This window comes from Odocoileus virginianus, chromosome 1, assembly GCF_023699985.2.
Source record: "Odocoileus virginianus isolate 20LAN1187 ecotype Illinois chromosome 1, Ovbor_1.2, whole genome shotgun sequence".
Taxonomy (NCBI): Eukaryota; Metazoa; Chordata; class Mammalia; order Artiodactyla; family Cervidae; genus Odocoileus; species Odocoileus virginianus.
In genome coordinates this window covers 30,404,560-30,418,971 of record NC_069674.1, presented here as the reverse complement: position 1 = coordinate 30,418,971, position 14,412 = coordinate 30,404,560, and the positions used below count along the sequence as shown (strand labels likewise).

Sequence of the window (14,412 nt, the reverse complement as noted above, 5' to 3'; positions counted from 1 at the left end):
TTACTAGGCTTTCCACACATATGGGTACATTCCCACACATATATATCTTCATGGTTAAAAATGGCCATCACAACTAACAAAAATCTAATATATTAGAAAAGCACCACTGATAGACTATTGTTACATATAGCAAACATGTAACATCTCTGAGAAGACAGATTTTGAAATATAGAAGCCAAGAAAGACAATAAAATCAAAGAATACTAGGTTAGAAATAACATAAAACCTAACCATGCTTCTGAAGCATTGGCCATCTCTGAGAAAGCACAAAACCATGAAACTGAAATCTCAATAGGAAGAAATTCCATGGTAGTATTGAAGTGATACTTTAAAATATTATAAAGAAAAAACAAAATACATAATTTTTACACAGAGCAGTAAGTGCTATGATACTCATCCACTCAGTCAACAAGTCAATCTGTTAAAAGCATTTGTGTGCCATAAAATACGTGCTATATTTGTGGAATAAGATGATAACCAGGGCAGAAATATTTCCTTCATGGAACATATATTCCAGAAATCATTAAGATCTAGGTCAAAATGTTTCTCAAAATATAGAGTAAATCAAAATCATCCAGGTGCAAGTTCAAAATTCTGATGTCCTTCCTTATGATGTTCAATAGGTATTGAGCAGAACTCAAGATCTGTTTTTAATAAGCTTTAATGGAAAGAGTGATGTTTTAGCTCTGCTACTAATTAGGTAGCAGCTTTGGGCACTGGTCACTTGTCCTTGTTTCTAAGATGGGAATGAAGTGAAATGAAGTCAACGTTGCTCAGTCGTGTCCAACTCTGCAACCCCATGGACTAGTCCTTGGAATCTTCCAGGCCAGAATACTGGAGTGGGTAGCCTTTCCTTTCTCCAGGGGATCTTCCCAACCCAGGGATCAAACTGAGGTCTCCCGCATTGTACGTATATTCTTTACCAGCTGAGCCACAAGGGAAGCCCAAGAATACTGGAGTGGGTAGCCTATCCCTTCAGCAGATCTTCCTGACCCAGGAATAGAACCAGGGTCTCCTGCACTGCAGGTGAATTCTTTACCAACTGAGCTATCACGGAAGCCCAAGATTGGAATGATTCTGCTTAAAAGGTTTACGCTGAAGAATAAAAACATTTTTGAAGTGTTCTGCACAGTACCTGGCACAAGTGTATTCAAAATGGCACCATGAAAGTCAAAAAATCTGGATCCACACTGAACTCAAAAGCTTACCAAATGTATAACACTGGAAAAGGCACTGAACCTCTGTGAGCTTCAGTTTCTATTTATGCAATTTGTGGGTAATAATGCCACTGATTAACATAAAGTTACTATAAGAAAAAAAAATATTTTGGTAAGCTATAAGAAATACTACATAGAGGTAATTATAGTAGAGGGTACCAGCATTTTTTTTAACTTCACTGATAAATATATATATAGTTGATTTACAATGTTGTATATCATTTCTCCTTTACAGTAAAGTGACTCAGTTACATGTATATATATTCTTTCCCATTGCAGTTTACCACAGGATAAATGAATACAGTTTCCTGTGCTATACAGTACAATCCTGTTGTTTTTATATACTAGTTTATATCTGCTAATCTCACACTTTCATTCCTCATCCTCCCCACCTGATCTCCCCCCTCGTACTTTATGTCTGAATCTGTTTTTGTTTCCTAGATATGTTCATTTGTGTTGTGTTTTGGATTCCACATATAAGTGGTAGCACATGGTTTTTGTCTTTTTCTGACTTCACTTGAGACTACCGGCATTCTTAGTCATAGCAAAGTAGTATGAAAATATAATCCTTGAAAAAGAGGAGAAAGTCTTATGTGAGAAAAATTGAAAAACAGGTTTTTTTTTTTAAACCTTGTTTTCCCAACAAAGGGTTTCCCTGGTAGCTCAGCTGGTAAAGAATCCACCTGCAATGCAGGGGACCCCAGTTCTATTCCTGGGTCAGGAAGATCCACTGGAGATAAGGTAGGCTACCCATTCCATTATTCTTGGACTTTCCTGCAGGTTCAGATGGTAAACAACCCACATACAATGTGGGAGACCTAGGTTCGATCCCTGGGTTGGGAAGACCCCTGGAGAGGGGAACGGCTATCCACTCCAGTATTCTGGCCTGGAAAATTCCATGGATAAAAGATCCTGGTGAGCTACAGTCTATGGGGTCGCAAAGAGTCGGACATGACTGAGTGACTTTCACTTTCCCAACAAAATGTACTTAATCCATTCAAGAGTTTGAGTACGGAATATGTACCACCTGGGAAATGGTAACCCTCCAAATGTAAATCAGGAATATAGACTCCATAGACATTAATAATACAAGTCTTAATTCCTATGAGAACTCCACAAAGCCAAGCTGGACATAGTTTCACAAGCCAACAGATGCTGGAAATACTGCCCAAAGAAACAGAAACCCTTGATTACTTAGTTCACTACTTAAACATCACTGCCGTGTGAGCCACGAGAAGCACTGACGCTCACAGAAGGTTGATGACTCGTGTGGTGTTACATATTCAGCAAACGTATGAGTCTGACATGGAGCCACATTTGGTGACTTTCCGGTAGTCCGGCTGTTTCCCAGCAGCCATTCTGAAAACACCTCTTCAGCATTTGCACCTCTTTCTGCAACAATCGCAGCCAAGCAATCCATTCCAATTCCGTTGGTCGGCAATCTACCAGTTGAAAGCAAATCATCTGGAAAGCTTTTAAAAGGTATAGATCCTGAAATTCTGATTCAGTGCGCCCAGGAGAGGGCCCTGGGACCCATCTATGCAAAATGCCTCCCAAGAAACTGTGATGTGAGCCAGAATCTGCACTCTCCAGTCCACTCTGTATATGGGCTGTGCAACCAAACTCCAATGATGTTAGGCTAAAATCTGGCCCACTTCAGTTTCCATGTTAGGCCTAGTTTTACATTTGGGGCCACACACAACACAAGCCTAATCTGTCTCCAGGCCCTTCAGGTGACCTATATTATGTTTCAAACTTGATAACCCTAAATTGACAAACTTGATAAACCCTAAATGCACATCTTTTTATTTATATTTAGTACCCAGAAGAGAACACCATTCTCATTTAGAAACCAATGGTGGGCTTCCCTGGTGGTACAGTGGTTAAGAATCTGCCTTGCAATGCAAGAGACATGGGGTCAATCTCTGGTTTGGGATGATCCCACGTGCCATGGGGCTACTAAACCTGTGCACCACAATGATTGAGCCTGTGCTCTAGAACCCTTGTGCCCCAACTACTGAAGCCCAAACACCTTAGAAGCCATTCTCTGCAATAATAGACACCACTGCAATGAGACCTCGCACTGCAACTGCAGAAAGCCCCCACAGCATTGAAGACCCACCACAACCAAAAATAAATATTAAAAAAAGAAACCAATGGTGATACTCCTTCATTACAGAAACAATATTCTCATTAACACAGCTTAAGTGGGCCTTTTACTAAACTGACAACACACTATGTTTACTTCTTTGTAATACCCTTACTAAAAATACTTACTTTGGAATATATTTATTTTGGAGCAATTTTAGGTTTACACAAAAGTTGCACATGTAATACAAAGAGCCCCCATGGCCCCCTCCCCCAGCTTGTTTTCCAAATGTTAACACATACAGTACCACAATACATCTACCTGAACCAAAAATGAGTTTTCTTAATTACATCTTTTTCCAGAAATTGCCTTCCTTAACACATGTCTTTCATCCTGAACAGACTTTGGCTTTTCTTATGTTTTATTACATGATGCAACTCTAATGAAAGTGAAGTTGCTCAGTTGTGTCTGACTCTTGGCAATCCCATGGACTGTAGCCTACCAGGCTTCTCAGTTCATGGGATTTTCCAGGCAAGAGTACTGGAGTGGGTTGCCATTTCCTTCCCCAGGGGATCTTCCTGACCCAGGGATCGAACCCAGTCTCCTGCATTGTAGGCAGATGCTTTATCCTCTGAGCCACCGATGCTTAAATTTCCTCTATTAAGATTCACAGTCATGATTTCATCTTGCAGGACTTTGACTCAAAGACTCAAACCCTGAGTTTTACAAGATGGAATGCAATGCCCTATACTTGTTAAGATATTCTGAGTCAAGGTCCAGATAGACAGCATCCACTATTGTCTCTAGATTCATGCCACACAGTTATCTGGTAAGCAAGACTTCTATACTTTTATCTTATGTGACAGGTTTGGGCTTGGGTAACATAAACCTCCCTAGAGTTGCATTAAGCAACTTCTGATGCACACACTCCATCGATTAATTACTAACCACAAAAATTATCTGTACATCCAATTACTGTTATTCTTGCAAAGATATTTCCCTACCTCAGAAAAGTTCAGACACATTGCACCTCTACAATTTTCATCTGTACTAGCCTAATACACCTTTGCATGTTGTTCTTCAGTTGAGAGGTGTAGATAGGTGCACAGTGGAAGGAGTCCATGCCCAAAATGACTCTGAAATCCTTAGGGGACAAAAGGAAACTCTCTTAACAACTACTGACCATTCACTGAAGCAGTTAATGACCCTGTGTGAAAACTGATGCCCACAGGAAGCCCACAGAGAATTCCTGATGAGTCACAAACTAAAATCAGAAGAAAGAGAAAATTGGGATTGTAGTATTATTTCTCTGTCAAGAAAAGGGTTCCATTCATCCTCATAAAATTAATTACTTGCTTTAGTTATTATAAAAAGTTTAGTGAACAGAATGGCTCATGTACTATTAGCAAGTAATATTTAAGGGCTTAATAACTGCTATTTAAGATAGGAATTTACTATTGAGATCCTGATTAAAAAGGATAAATTAAACATGCGAACCCACAGATAGCTAAGCTCAGCTCTATCAATCAGTGCCAGAAGATTTTTCTAAACAGCTTAGTTCTCCACAAAAGATCTGAATAATTTCCAATTCTGTTTATCTCTCAAAACCAGGCTGTGGAATTAGTTTTTAAACTGCAAAAGAGAATCGACAATGCTTTCAAGGACGGCTGCAAACTCACAGCCTTCCTGTTACACATGTGAGCTTCTCAAAATGAGAAGCCACTAAAAACATCTTTTAAAAGGCATCATAATGCCAGAAACAAAGCTCTTCAAACTCACCTCATAGTAACTCCGAACTGCATTGCAAAATGCTTCATCAGCTACAATCTGGGTTTCCCCATTGAGGAAGGCCTGGAACCGTTCTTTCAGTAACTGCAACTGTTGCTTGTTAAGCTGTAAGAAAAAAAGAAGGGGGGAATCAGATTAAAAAAACTAGCTAATCCATGACACATAATGGTTTTTAAGAGTTATATTTGCCACGTGTGTCCAAGACTTGATACCCAGAATTCACTTATGGGTCAATTTTTTAAAGCTTGTAAATTACTGCCCCACGAACTTCAGAATACCTGATACTGAAAACGGAATACAAATTTCTGCCCCAAACAGCGTTCTTGTGATTACTATACTTCAATTTCTTTGCAGAGATAGGGGGAAAAATTTAAAATTCAAATAAGAAATTAACTGCCAGCTGTCCTGAACAGAGGGCAAGAAGGGATAAGAATTCTTGGAGGTGAGTGGACAACCAACAACTCTGAACACAGACGACAGGAAAGACAGAGAGACTCAGAGAAAGAATTCTCTGTAAAGGACATCTGTTGGATGCCAAAAGCTTGGATTATCATGAAAAAAAAAATCATAGTGCCTGAGCTGGGACAAAGGGATGAGGAGGTGGGGAACAGAGAGGCAATGGGGGCAGTCAGTGCATCTCCAGGAGGGCTAGGGGAAGGTAGTGACTCAGGGAGAGGAGTGTAAGTTCACAAACACATTTGCTCATCTGGGGCTATCTACCACGGTTATGGAAGGCAGGTTAGACATAGACCATGACATACTAACCACGTCTTCTAGTCATCAACTACAAGCAGAAGCAGCTATTTCATTTCTACAGCTCACCGCAAAATGAAAGCGAGGAGCCCCTTATTGAAAAAATTAATTTCAAGGCAGCAGCAAAAGAGCATTCAACCTGGCATGGACCCTTCTAAGCAGGAGCCCATGTGGCCGCTTTAAACACAGCTCACACACACACACACACACACACACACACACACACAAATATATATATATATATTTAACTGGAGACAGAACATAGTCTTGCAGAGAAAACAACAAATCCTGAGATAAACAGGCACCAGGGAGGGAGTGATCTCTCCATTTCAGTCATCCTCATCAGACTCTTAAAAGAATTCAGCCCTGTTCTGGATTCTACAGAGAGTTGTGAGGCATTTGGAAACATGCCGAAGACAAAATGATTAAAGGATTAGAAAGACTAAACAAACTGGGATGATTTGGCTTCGAAAAGAAGGCTGATATGAAGTAAGTTAAAAACTGTTCAAAAGGCTTGTTAAAATGCCATTCAAATTGGAGAGACATGCTCTTTCAAAACATGGGTTTTATTTAGGAGTCTAAGAAACAAGACAGCCTGTGAAAAAAACCACTGCTGAGAGTAACAGACTGATAAAGAAGTGTCCTACTGTGCTCCAATGTAAAAAACCTCTTGCCCTGAGCAGTGGAGAGAGAAGAGCAGAGAGAAGAGAGAAGAGAAGAAGGTTATCCTTCTTCATTTTAGGGAAAGCTGAACCAAGCTGGAAAGCAGGAAGATCAACATCACCTTACATTCTCCATTTCTATATAATGTACAGAGGATGAAAGCAGGTACCTTGTGTGTGTGTGTGTGTACTAGCAAGGCAAATTAAGCCCTTGCCTTTCCCTCTCTAAACACAGTTCACCAAAGGGACCAGATGGAAGGAGAATAGCAATTGCTGACAGTGAGACCGCTGACAGCACTCTAGTTGCCAAGCACTGGGAACCGCCAAGGAGGGTTTCAATTTGCAAACCAAGGGTCCAGGTATTCAGAAAATAGCGGAAAGGGACTGGGGGGTGGGGGGGGATGACAATGACCTGGAGAGGACTTCAATTATCATTTGTCTCAACTCCCTCATTTGAGAAATAAGTATTATTCAAAACCTAGAAATCGGGGTATCTTCATTCAGTTTTCTTCTATCAGAGGCATTTGTTCTTCAGGAACTCCTTTAAATCTCTGCAGTTTCTAGTTTGCCAGTGTTTAGGTTTAGCTATTGTTGTGATGAGTTATGTTCTGGTGATTCCAACATGGAACATTCCTGAATACGAATGGAGAGAAGGAGATCTGCACAAACTATCTTCTTAGAAACTCTTAACAATGCTAATGTCCTTCACAAAACATGCCAGAGCAGTAGGCTTCAACTTTTTTATTGATAAATATTACTGCAGTTACATTTAAGACATAAAATGATAGCTATATTCTAACAATATACAAACAGTCAATAAGAGGATAATTTATTAGTACAAAGAAAAGGTCTACAATTCCATATAAAAGAGACAGGGAAGAAAAAAGGCAATTTAAAATCTAGCAGTGGGAAAGCAGAAAGCAGTTTCCAAAAAGCTATTTGCATTATCAAAATAAACTGTATTATACATCAATAGATAGAGGCCAATGTAATAGGCCCAAGAAATAGATTCAAATACAACTAGAAGTATACTATAAAATACCTTTATGGCACCTCAATCAGTAGTAAAAGATGGTTTCTTCAATCAATGGTGTTAGAATAAATAGGTAGCCATGCAGAAAAAATTAAATTGAACCATAACACAAGGTTATAGCCCAAATGAATTACCTGTAATTTCTTATACCATAAAGGTATAAAGAAATGGGAGAATTCCTTTAAACACCAATATGCGAAAGTTTTTTTTTTAAACCATGAATCAAAATCTACAGGTCCTAAATTTAACTCCATAAACATTAAAAATAAATTTAGTATTGTGGCAATCATTTTTCCACATAGATATGTGTCAAACAATTACATTATATACTTAAACTTATAAAATATTATACATCAATTATATATTTTTTACATAAATAAATTTAGCATTCACAAAATCACTGAGGGAAAAAAAGGCCAGGAAAAAAATACTTGCAACTCATATCCTAAAGAACTAATTTTCAAACACACATATATTGGAAATTGACAAGAGTCTAACCTATAAGCCAACAGAAAGATAGACTAAATGGATACACTCAGAGAAATGAATCAAGTCATGAAAGCCTAACAATTTACACTTTTCTTTTTCCAACTGAAATCTACATGAGAGCAGAAGGATTTGGGAAGATGATGGAAGAGGAAGCACCAGAAATCTGTCTCCCACCTAAACAACAACTGCATTGGCAGTATGTGTCTGATGTCAATATTTTGTAACTCTGGAACCCTTTAAGGCTTTCAACATGACAAGGAAGGCTTGAGTTAAAACTGTAGTTAATTTTAACCAATTTCAGCTCTGCACAGTAGCACTTCCTACCCCCTCAAGACCCATAGTATCTTAAAAAAAAAAAAGCCACCAACCCAACTTTTCATAAATTACTGTTTTTCAGTCACTAAGTCATGTTTGACTCTTTGCAGCCCCATAAACTGCAGCATGCCAGGCTCCTCTGTCCTTCACTATCTCCTATAGTTAGCTCAAATTTATGTCCATTGAGTCGGTGATGCTATTTAACCATATTATCCTTTGCCTCACTATCTCTGAACATCAAGGTCTTTTCCAATGAGTCGGGTCTTCACATCAGGTAACCAAATTATTGGAGCTTCAGCATCAGTCCTTGAGATGAATAATCAGGATTGATTTCCTTCAGGATTGACTGGTTTCATCTCCTTGCTGTCCAAGGACTCTCAAGCACCACAGTTCGAAAGCATCAATTCTTCAGTGCTCAGCCTTCTTTATGGTCCAACTCTCACATGTGTACATGACTACTGGAAAAACCATAACTCTGACTATACAGACCTTTGTCAGCAAACTGATGTCTCTATTTTTTAATGCTCTGTCTCAGCTTGCCACAGCATCCCTTCTAAGGAGCAAGTGTTTTAATTTCATGGCTGTAGTCACCATCCACAGTGATTTTGTAGTCCAAAAAAAAAAAAAAAAATCTATCCCTCTTTCCACTTTTTTCCCCTTTATTTGCCATGAAGGGATGGGACTGGATGCCATGATCTTAGTTTTCTGAATTTGAGTTTCATGCCAGCTTTTTCACTTTCCTCCTTCATGCTCATCAAGAAGTTCTTTAGTTCCTCTTCACTTTCTACCATGTAAATAACACTACATTCAAACAGTGGTAATTCTATTAGCTTTATAAAAAAAATATGACCAAGTTCTCCTACGTACTGATATGAAAAGATCTTCAAAATATCTTGGGAAAGGAAACAATATAGAAAAGTATGTAAAATAAGCCACCACTCCCATTTTTATTCTGAAATATCAGAACATATATTTGCTTCCATACCCAGAAACTATGGAAGAAGGATGTCCTTGGACACTGGACATATGGAGAATAAGGATGAAAAAAATTTTCAACTTGTATCACTTTATTCATTTTAAGTTTTAAATCACAGGATACTTTTTATATACTCCAATTTTAACTAATTTTCCTTTTAAATTAAGTTTTAATAGCCACTTTACAAATTTTTAAACTCAGAACAATTATAACCCCCTGCACATAGTTTAAATCAGATCATCCTGCAGAAAGGTTGAACAAACCAAATGACTTTTTTCATTTCTCCTTTCAGGTATAAGATTTGAACTTGACTGTATATTCCCCACACTTTTTTTTTTTTTAATTTCAAGGTTGAGGACTTCAAAGAAACAGAAAAAACCTGTAACAATCATGGTACTCAACATTCTACTTAATGCATCACCATATCAAGTAGTCGCTCAGTTTCCATTTGAGCCTATTAAAGCTAAGATACACACATACACACGCTACCTTTACACCTCACAATGAAGCTTATTTTAATTTTAGACAGCTATGAAGGAAAAAGTGTGGTGTTGGAGAAGACTGTTGAGAGTCCCTTGGACTGCAAGGAGGTCCAATCAGTCCATCCTAAAGGAGATCAGTCCTGGGTGTTCATTGGAAGGACTGATGCTGAAGGTGAAACTCCAATACTTTGGCCACCTGATGCGACGAGCTGACTCATTTGAACAGACCCTGATGCTGGGAAAGATTGAAGGCAGGAGGAGAAGGGGATGACAGAGGATGAGATGCTTGGATGGCATCACTGACTGAATGGACATGCGTTTGAGCAAGCTCTGGGAGTTGGTGATGGACACGGGGGCCTGGCTTGTTGCAGTCTACCGGGTTGCAAAGAGATGGATATGACTGAGTGACTGAACTGAACAGATGAAGGAAAAAAACCTGCTTCCCTATGCCTTCCATAAATCCTAGTTCTATACTATCTAAGACCAAACAAACTAAATGGTACTTTTCTTCTTCAACACAGCCATTTAGGAACTTGGAGACAGGTACTAGAATAAACTTTAGAGTGAACTTCTATTCTAGAATGAAACTCTAGAATAAACTTTCTCAGTTCCCCCAACATCCTAAGAGTACTCTTCAGTTTGTCTGTAAATGAAGCATTACCTAGTTAAGTAAAACTTACTTACATAATACTAAATATAAGAAATCACTCTGAACACTACAACATCATGACACTCATTAGAACAGCAATGCCCCTCCTCAAATATACTCAACAGACTGATCACGATTATCCTAGGGTCGTGTGGCCAACACAGAGACAAGGGGGCGGAACACTTACCGCATTACAAGCACTCTATTAGCTCAAACTAAAACAAATGAACTCTTCCTGGCAGTCACATCAACTGACTCATATCGTGCTTATAATCAACAAAAATTCTAAAATATTCTTATGTGTGCTTCATTAAGCCATGTTTCATCTTAACTCCACTTACTTGATCCATTGTTCCAGTTGATTTTTTTCTTCAGAATTGATTCCTTCACCCCACGACCAAAGAATCCTCCCAGTTGTTATGACACTAACATAATAAGGTGCTATCTGCAGTCTTCAGATCATTATAAAAATCAGTTCAGAATTAAGGGGGAAACCTGTCATATACATACCTCCTATTTGACATAATTGATTAACATTTTGGAGGGCAGCCAGTTTTATTTGTCAGACTATATTTTAGCTTCATCCACATACTGTCTTTACACTAGACTATTTACTAAAAAATGAATATTTTTCTAAAGTAAAAAAAAAAATTGACCACCTGAAATTATTTAATGGGAATTTAGAAGAGCTTTTTATATGAAACTAAATTAGAACATAAATATCCTTGCTAGAAATCAGTCTTTATATAAAGAACACTTCAAATACTGACAGTAAAAGCTAAGTTTTATAAATCTGGGCTGGCAGTGATAATTTATTCATAATAATAGTGGCCTCAGAAAAAATACTTGTAGAGTTCAGAGATGGTTTATGTTCCTTAGAGTGCTGGGTTCTTTTGGTTTGTTTTTTTTTTGGGGGGGTTTTATTTTTCTCCCTGTTCAAATTATACTCTAGTCTTTTCATTCTAAGTCATGACCAACTGAAGCATTAGCCCGAATCCTGACTACAGCTGGAGCCCAGCCATCATGCTGCTCCGGAACTGGACAGCCGCCACCGTGTGAGCCTGTCTTGACCTGCAGACCCCATCGTGAGTTAACACTCATGGCAGGACTGCATGACCTCCTGGGGAGTGGAGGAGGCCACCGGCGGACTCCACAGCAGAGTGGCAGGGGTGGGGGGCCGGGGAGTGGTGGTGGTTGGTGTGCACACAAACCTTAAATAAAGTAGCAAAACAGACACTCTTGAAGGAAGTAAAAGGGTTTATTCCAGGCAAAGATTGTCTCAGAAGTGCACAAAGGCATAGCTTTAACACCCGTTAATGAGACAAAGGAAAAGATATTAGCAGGGGAAGATTATGGGACAGGTTTTGCTTTTTCCTTTGCTATGGACACTCTGCCAAAAAGACTTGCATAAAACCACTGGAAAAATTATCAGAGCCTTCTACATTTCTGAAACAGACGTTCCCAAACTGCCTGTCAGAACAGAGTAAAAAGGAGTTCCAGCCCATCTCATACATTATACAATCCTGTGGGAGTCACTGTTATTAACAATTTCCTATCCAAAATCACTGCAGATGGTGACTGCAGCCATGAAATTAAAAGACGTTTACTCCTTGGAAGGAAAAGTTACGACCAACCTAGACAGCATGTTAAAAAGCAGAGACATTACTTTGTCAACAAAGGTCTATCTAGTCAAGGCTATGGTTTTTCCAGTAGTCATGTACGGATGTGAGAGTTGGACTATAAAGAAAGTGAGGGCTGAAGAATTGATGCTTTTGAACTGTGGTGTTGGAGAAGACTATTAAGAGTCCCTTGGACTGCAAGGAGATCCAACCAGTCCACCCTAAAGGAAATCAGTCCTGAATAGTCATTGGAAGGACTGATGTTGAAGCTGAAACTCCAATACTTTGGCCACCTGATGCGACGAGCTGACTCATTTGAAAAGACCCTGATGCTGGGAAAGATTGAAGGCAGGAGGAGAAGGGTACGACAGAGGATGAGATGGTTGGATGGCATCACTGACTCAATGGACATGAGTTTGGGTAAATCTGGGAGTTGGTGATGGACAGGGAGGCCTGGCTTGCTGCAGTCCATGGGACCTCAAAGAGTCAGACATGACTGAGCGACTGAACTGAACCAAATAACTTCTCACTCTGTTCTATCACTGCAGGTATTTCAGACATGTGAATATGCCCAACTAAGACTACAAGTACCATCCTCACCTGACAATGGACATAGTCAAGTGACTAAATGAAAGCCCATGAGATGTAGGCAAAAGTGTGTGTGACTTCCAGGAAACCATAAAGAATAGCTGATGCAAGCCCTTCCTTGCCTCCTTCCCCTGTTTCCACTGGCTGAAATTTGACCTGCTAACTAGAACTGTCACTTAGCCCAAGATGATGGTGAAGCAACAAGATAAAAAGAGCCTAAGACCCTCCCCAATGTGGAGCAGTCACTATAACCCAGGACTGCCACCTCCCAACTTCCTTTTATATGAGAAAGAAATAAACATGTCTATGAATAGATTGGGATTCCCAGGTGGCACCAGGGGTGCCTACCTGCCAATGCAGGAGATGTAAGAGATGTAAGTTCAAGCCCTGGGTCAGGAAGATCCCTTGGAAGAGTGAATGCAACCCACTCCAGTATTCTTGCCTGGTGAACCCCATGGACAGAAAAGTCTAGCAGGCCACAGTCCACAGGACTGCAGAGAGTCAGACATGACTGAAGTAACTTAGCACACACACACACACACACACAGATCACTCTTGTGGGGGAGTGGGGGCAGGTTCATTGGTCATGTGGCTGAACCAAATCCTAACTGCTAGAAATCTCAATGAGATACCCCATCAAGGAGACAATGCCCTAGCATAACCATCCCTGGCTAGTAAAGCTTATCTTGAGTCACCCTAAACCAAAATATTCTTTCCATATGCTATATTATATGAAAACCTCCTCATTCAGAAAATTTGCCCTGATGAACAGTGAATAGCAAACTCCAAGTGCTGAGGCAGCCTAAAAATAAAGTTATTTGGACAGGCTGAGTTTTACTGGTCCCACAGTTATTGAAAGGGGTAACTTTTAAAAGCCCCAGGTTTGCAAATACTGCTTTAACATATTTTATAATAACACGTATACTAAGTGATGAGTACAGAGCAGAAAAATCCTATTGCATTGTGGACAATGGGCCCCAGTGAGGCTTACCAAGCTGCTAAATATGACTTCTACCCACACTCTCACTGACCTCCTAGTCAAATTCAAGCACTGGAAAGATTAGAAGTCATTATAGGGGATGGTCTTGGGGGAGGGGAGCTTCTAGTGAACATGGAAACTAGGAAAGTTAAACCCATGATTTAATGAATTTCCTTGCTGCATTGTACTGAGCACATTTCACATGTCTCATTAAATTCCCCTAAATCTTCTAGGAAGTTCATCCTCATTTCACAAATGAGGAAGCTAAGCATCTTGCCTAATTGCACATGTAAGAAGAGATGGAGCAAAATCTCACCATTATCCTGATCTAAAGGGCACATTCTTTCCAACCTCCGTATTATCTTGTTTCCCTCATAGCCACACTTCTTTTCCCAATAAGAAGTATGTCATTCCTGTATGTATTCACTTATTAAAAGTCCCCTCTACACTAAAAGCAATTTGAGGATGAGAACAGCACTAACTGCTTACTAAAATAGTGACTCAAACCACCATAATGGATGAGAAAATAGCCTATCATAGTTATGATCACTCATTTCATCAATTAACAAGGTTATATATGACTTGGAGCTATAACAAATCTAGACACCATATAAAAAAGAAGAGACATGACTTTGCTGATAAAGGTCAGCAAAGCTGACCTATAGTCAAAGCTATGGTTTTTCCTGTAGTCATGTACAAATGTGAGAGTTGGACCATAAAGAAGGCTGAGTGCCAAAGAATTTGTGCTTTCCAACTGTGGTGTTGTGGAAGAC

The 14,412-nt window shown here is 39.4% G+C and overlaps 1 protein-coding gene across 10 annotated transcripts in view; it reads right to left on the bottom strand.

Moving 5' to 3' along the window:
- Nucleotides 1-14,412, bottom strand: part of CADPS2 (calcium dependent secretion activator 2) — a 545,582-nt gene that overhangs the window by 397,929 nt on the left and 133,241 nt on the right. For all 10 annotated transcript variants that reach the window (XM_070466441.1, XM_070466414.1, XM_070466410.1 and 7 more), the window contains exon 2: nt 5,086-5,199. In XM_070466441.1, the coding sequence (XP_070322542.1) occupies nt 5,086-5,199 (114 nt within the window). The remainder of the gene's footprint in view (nt 1-5,085; nt 5,200-14,412) is intronic.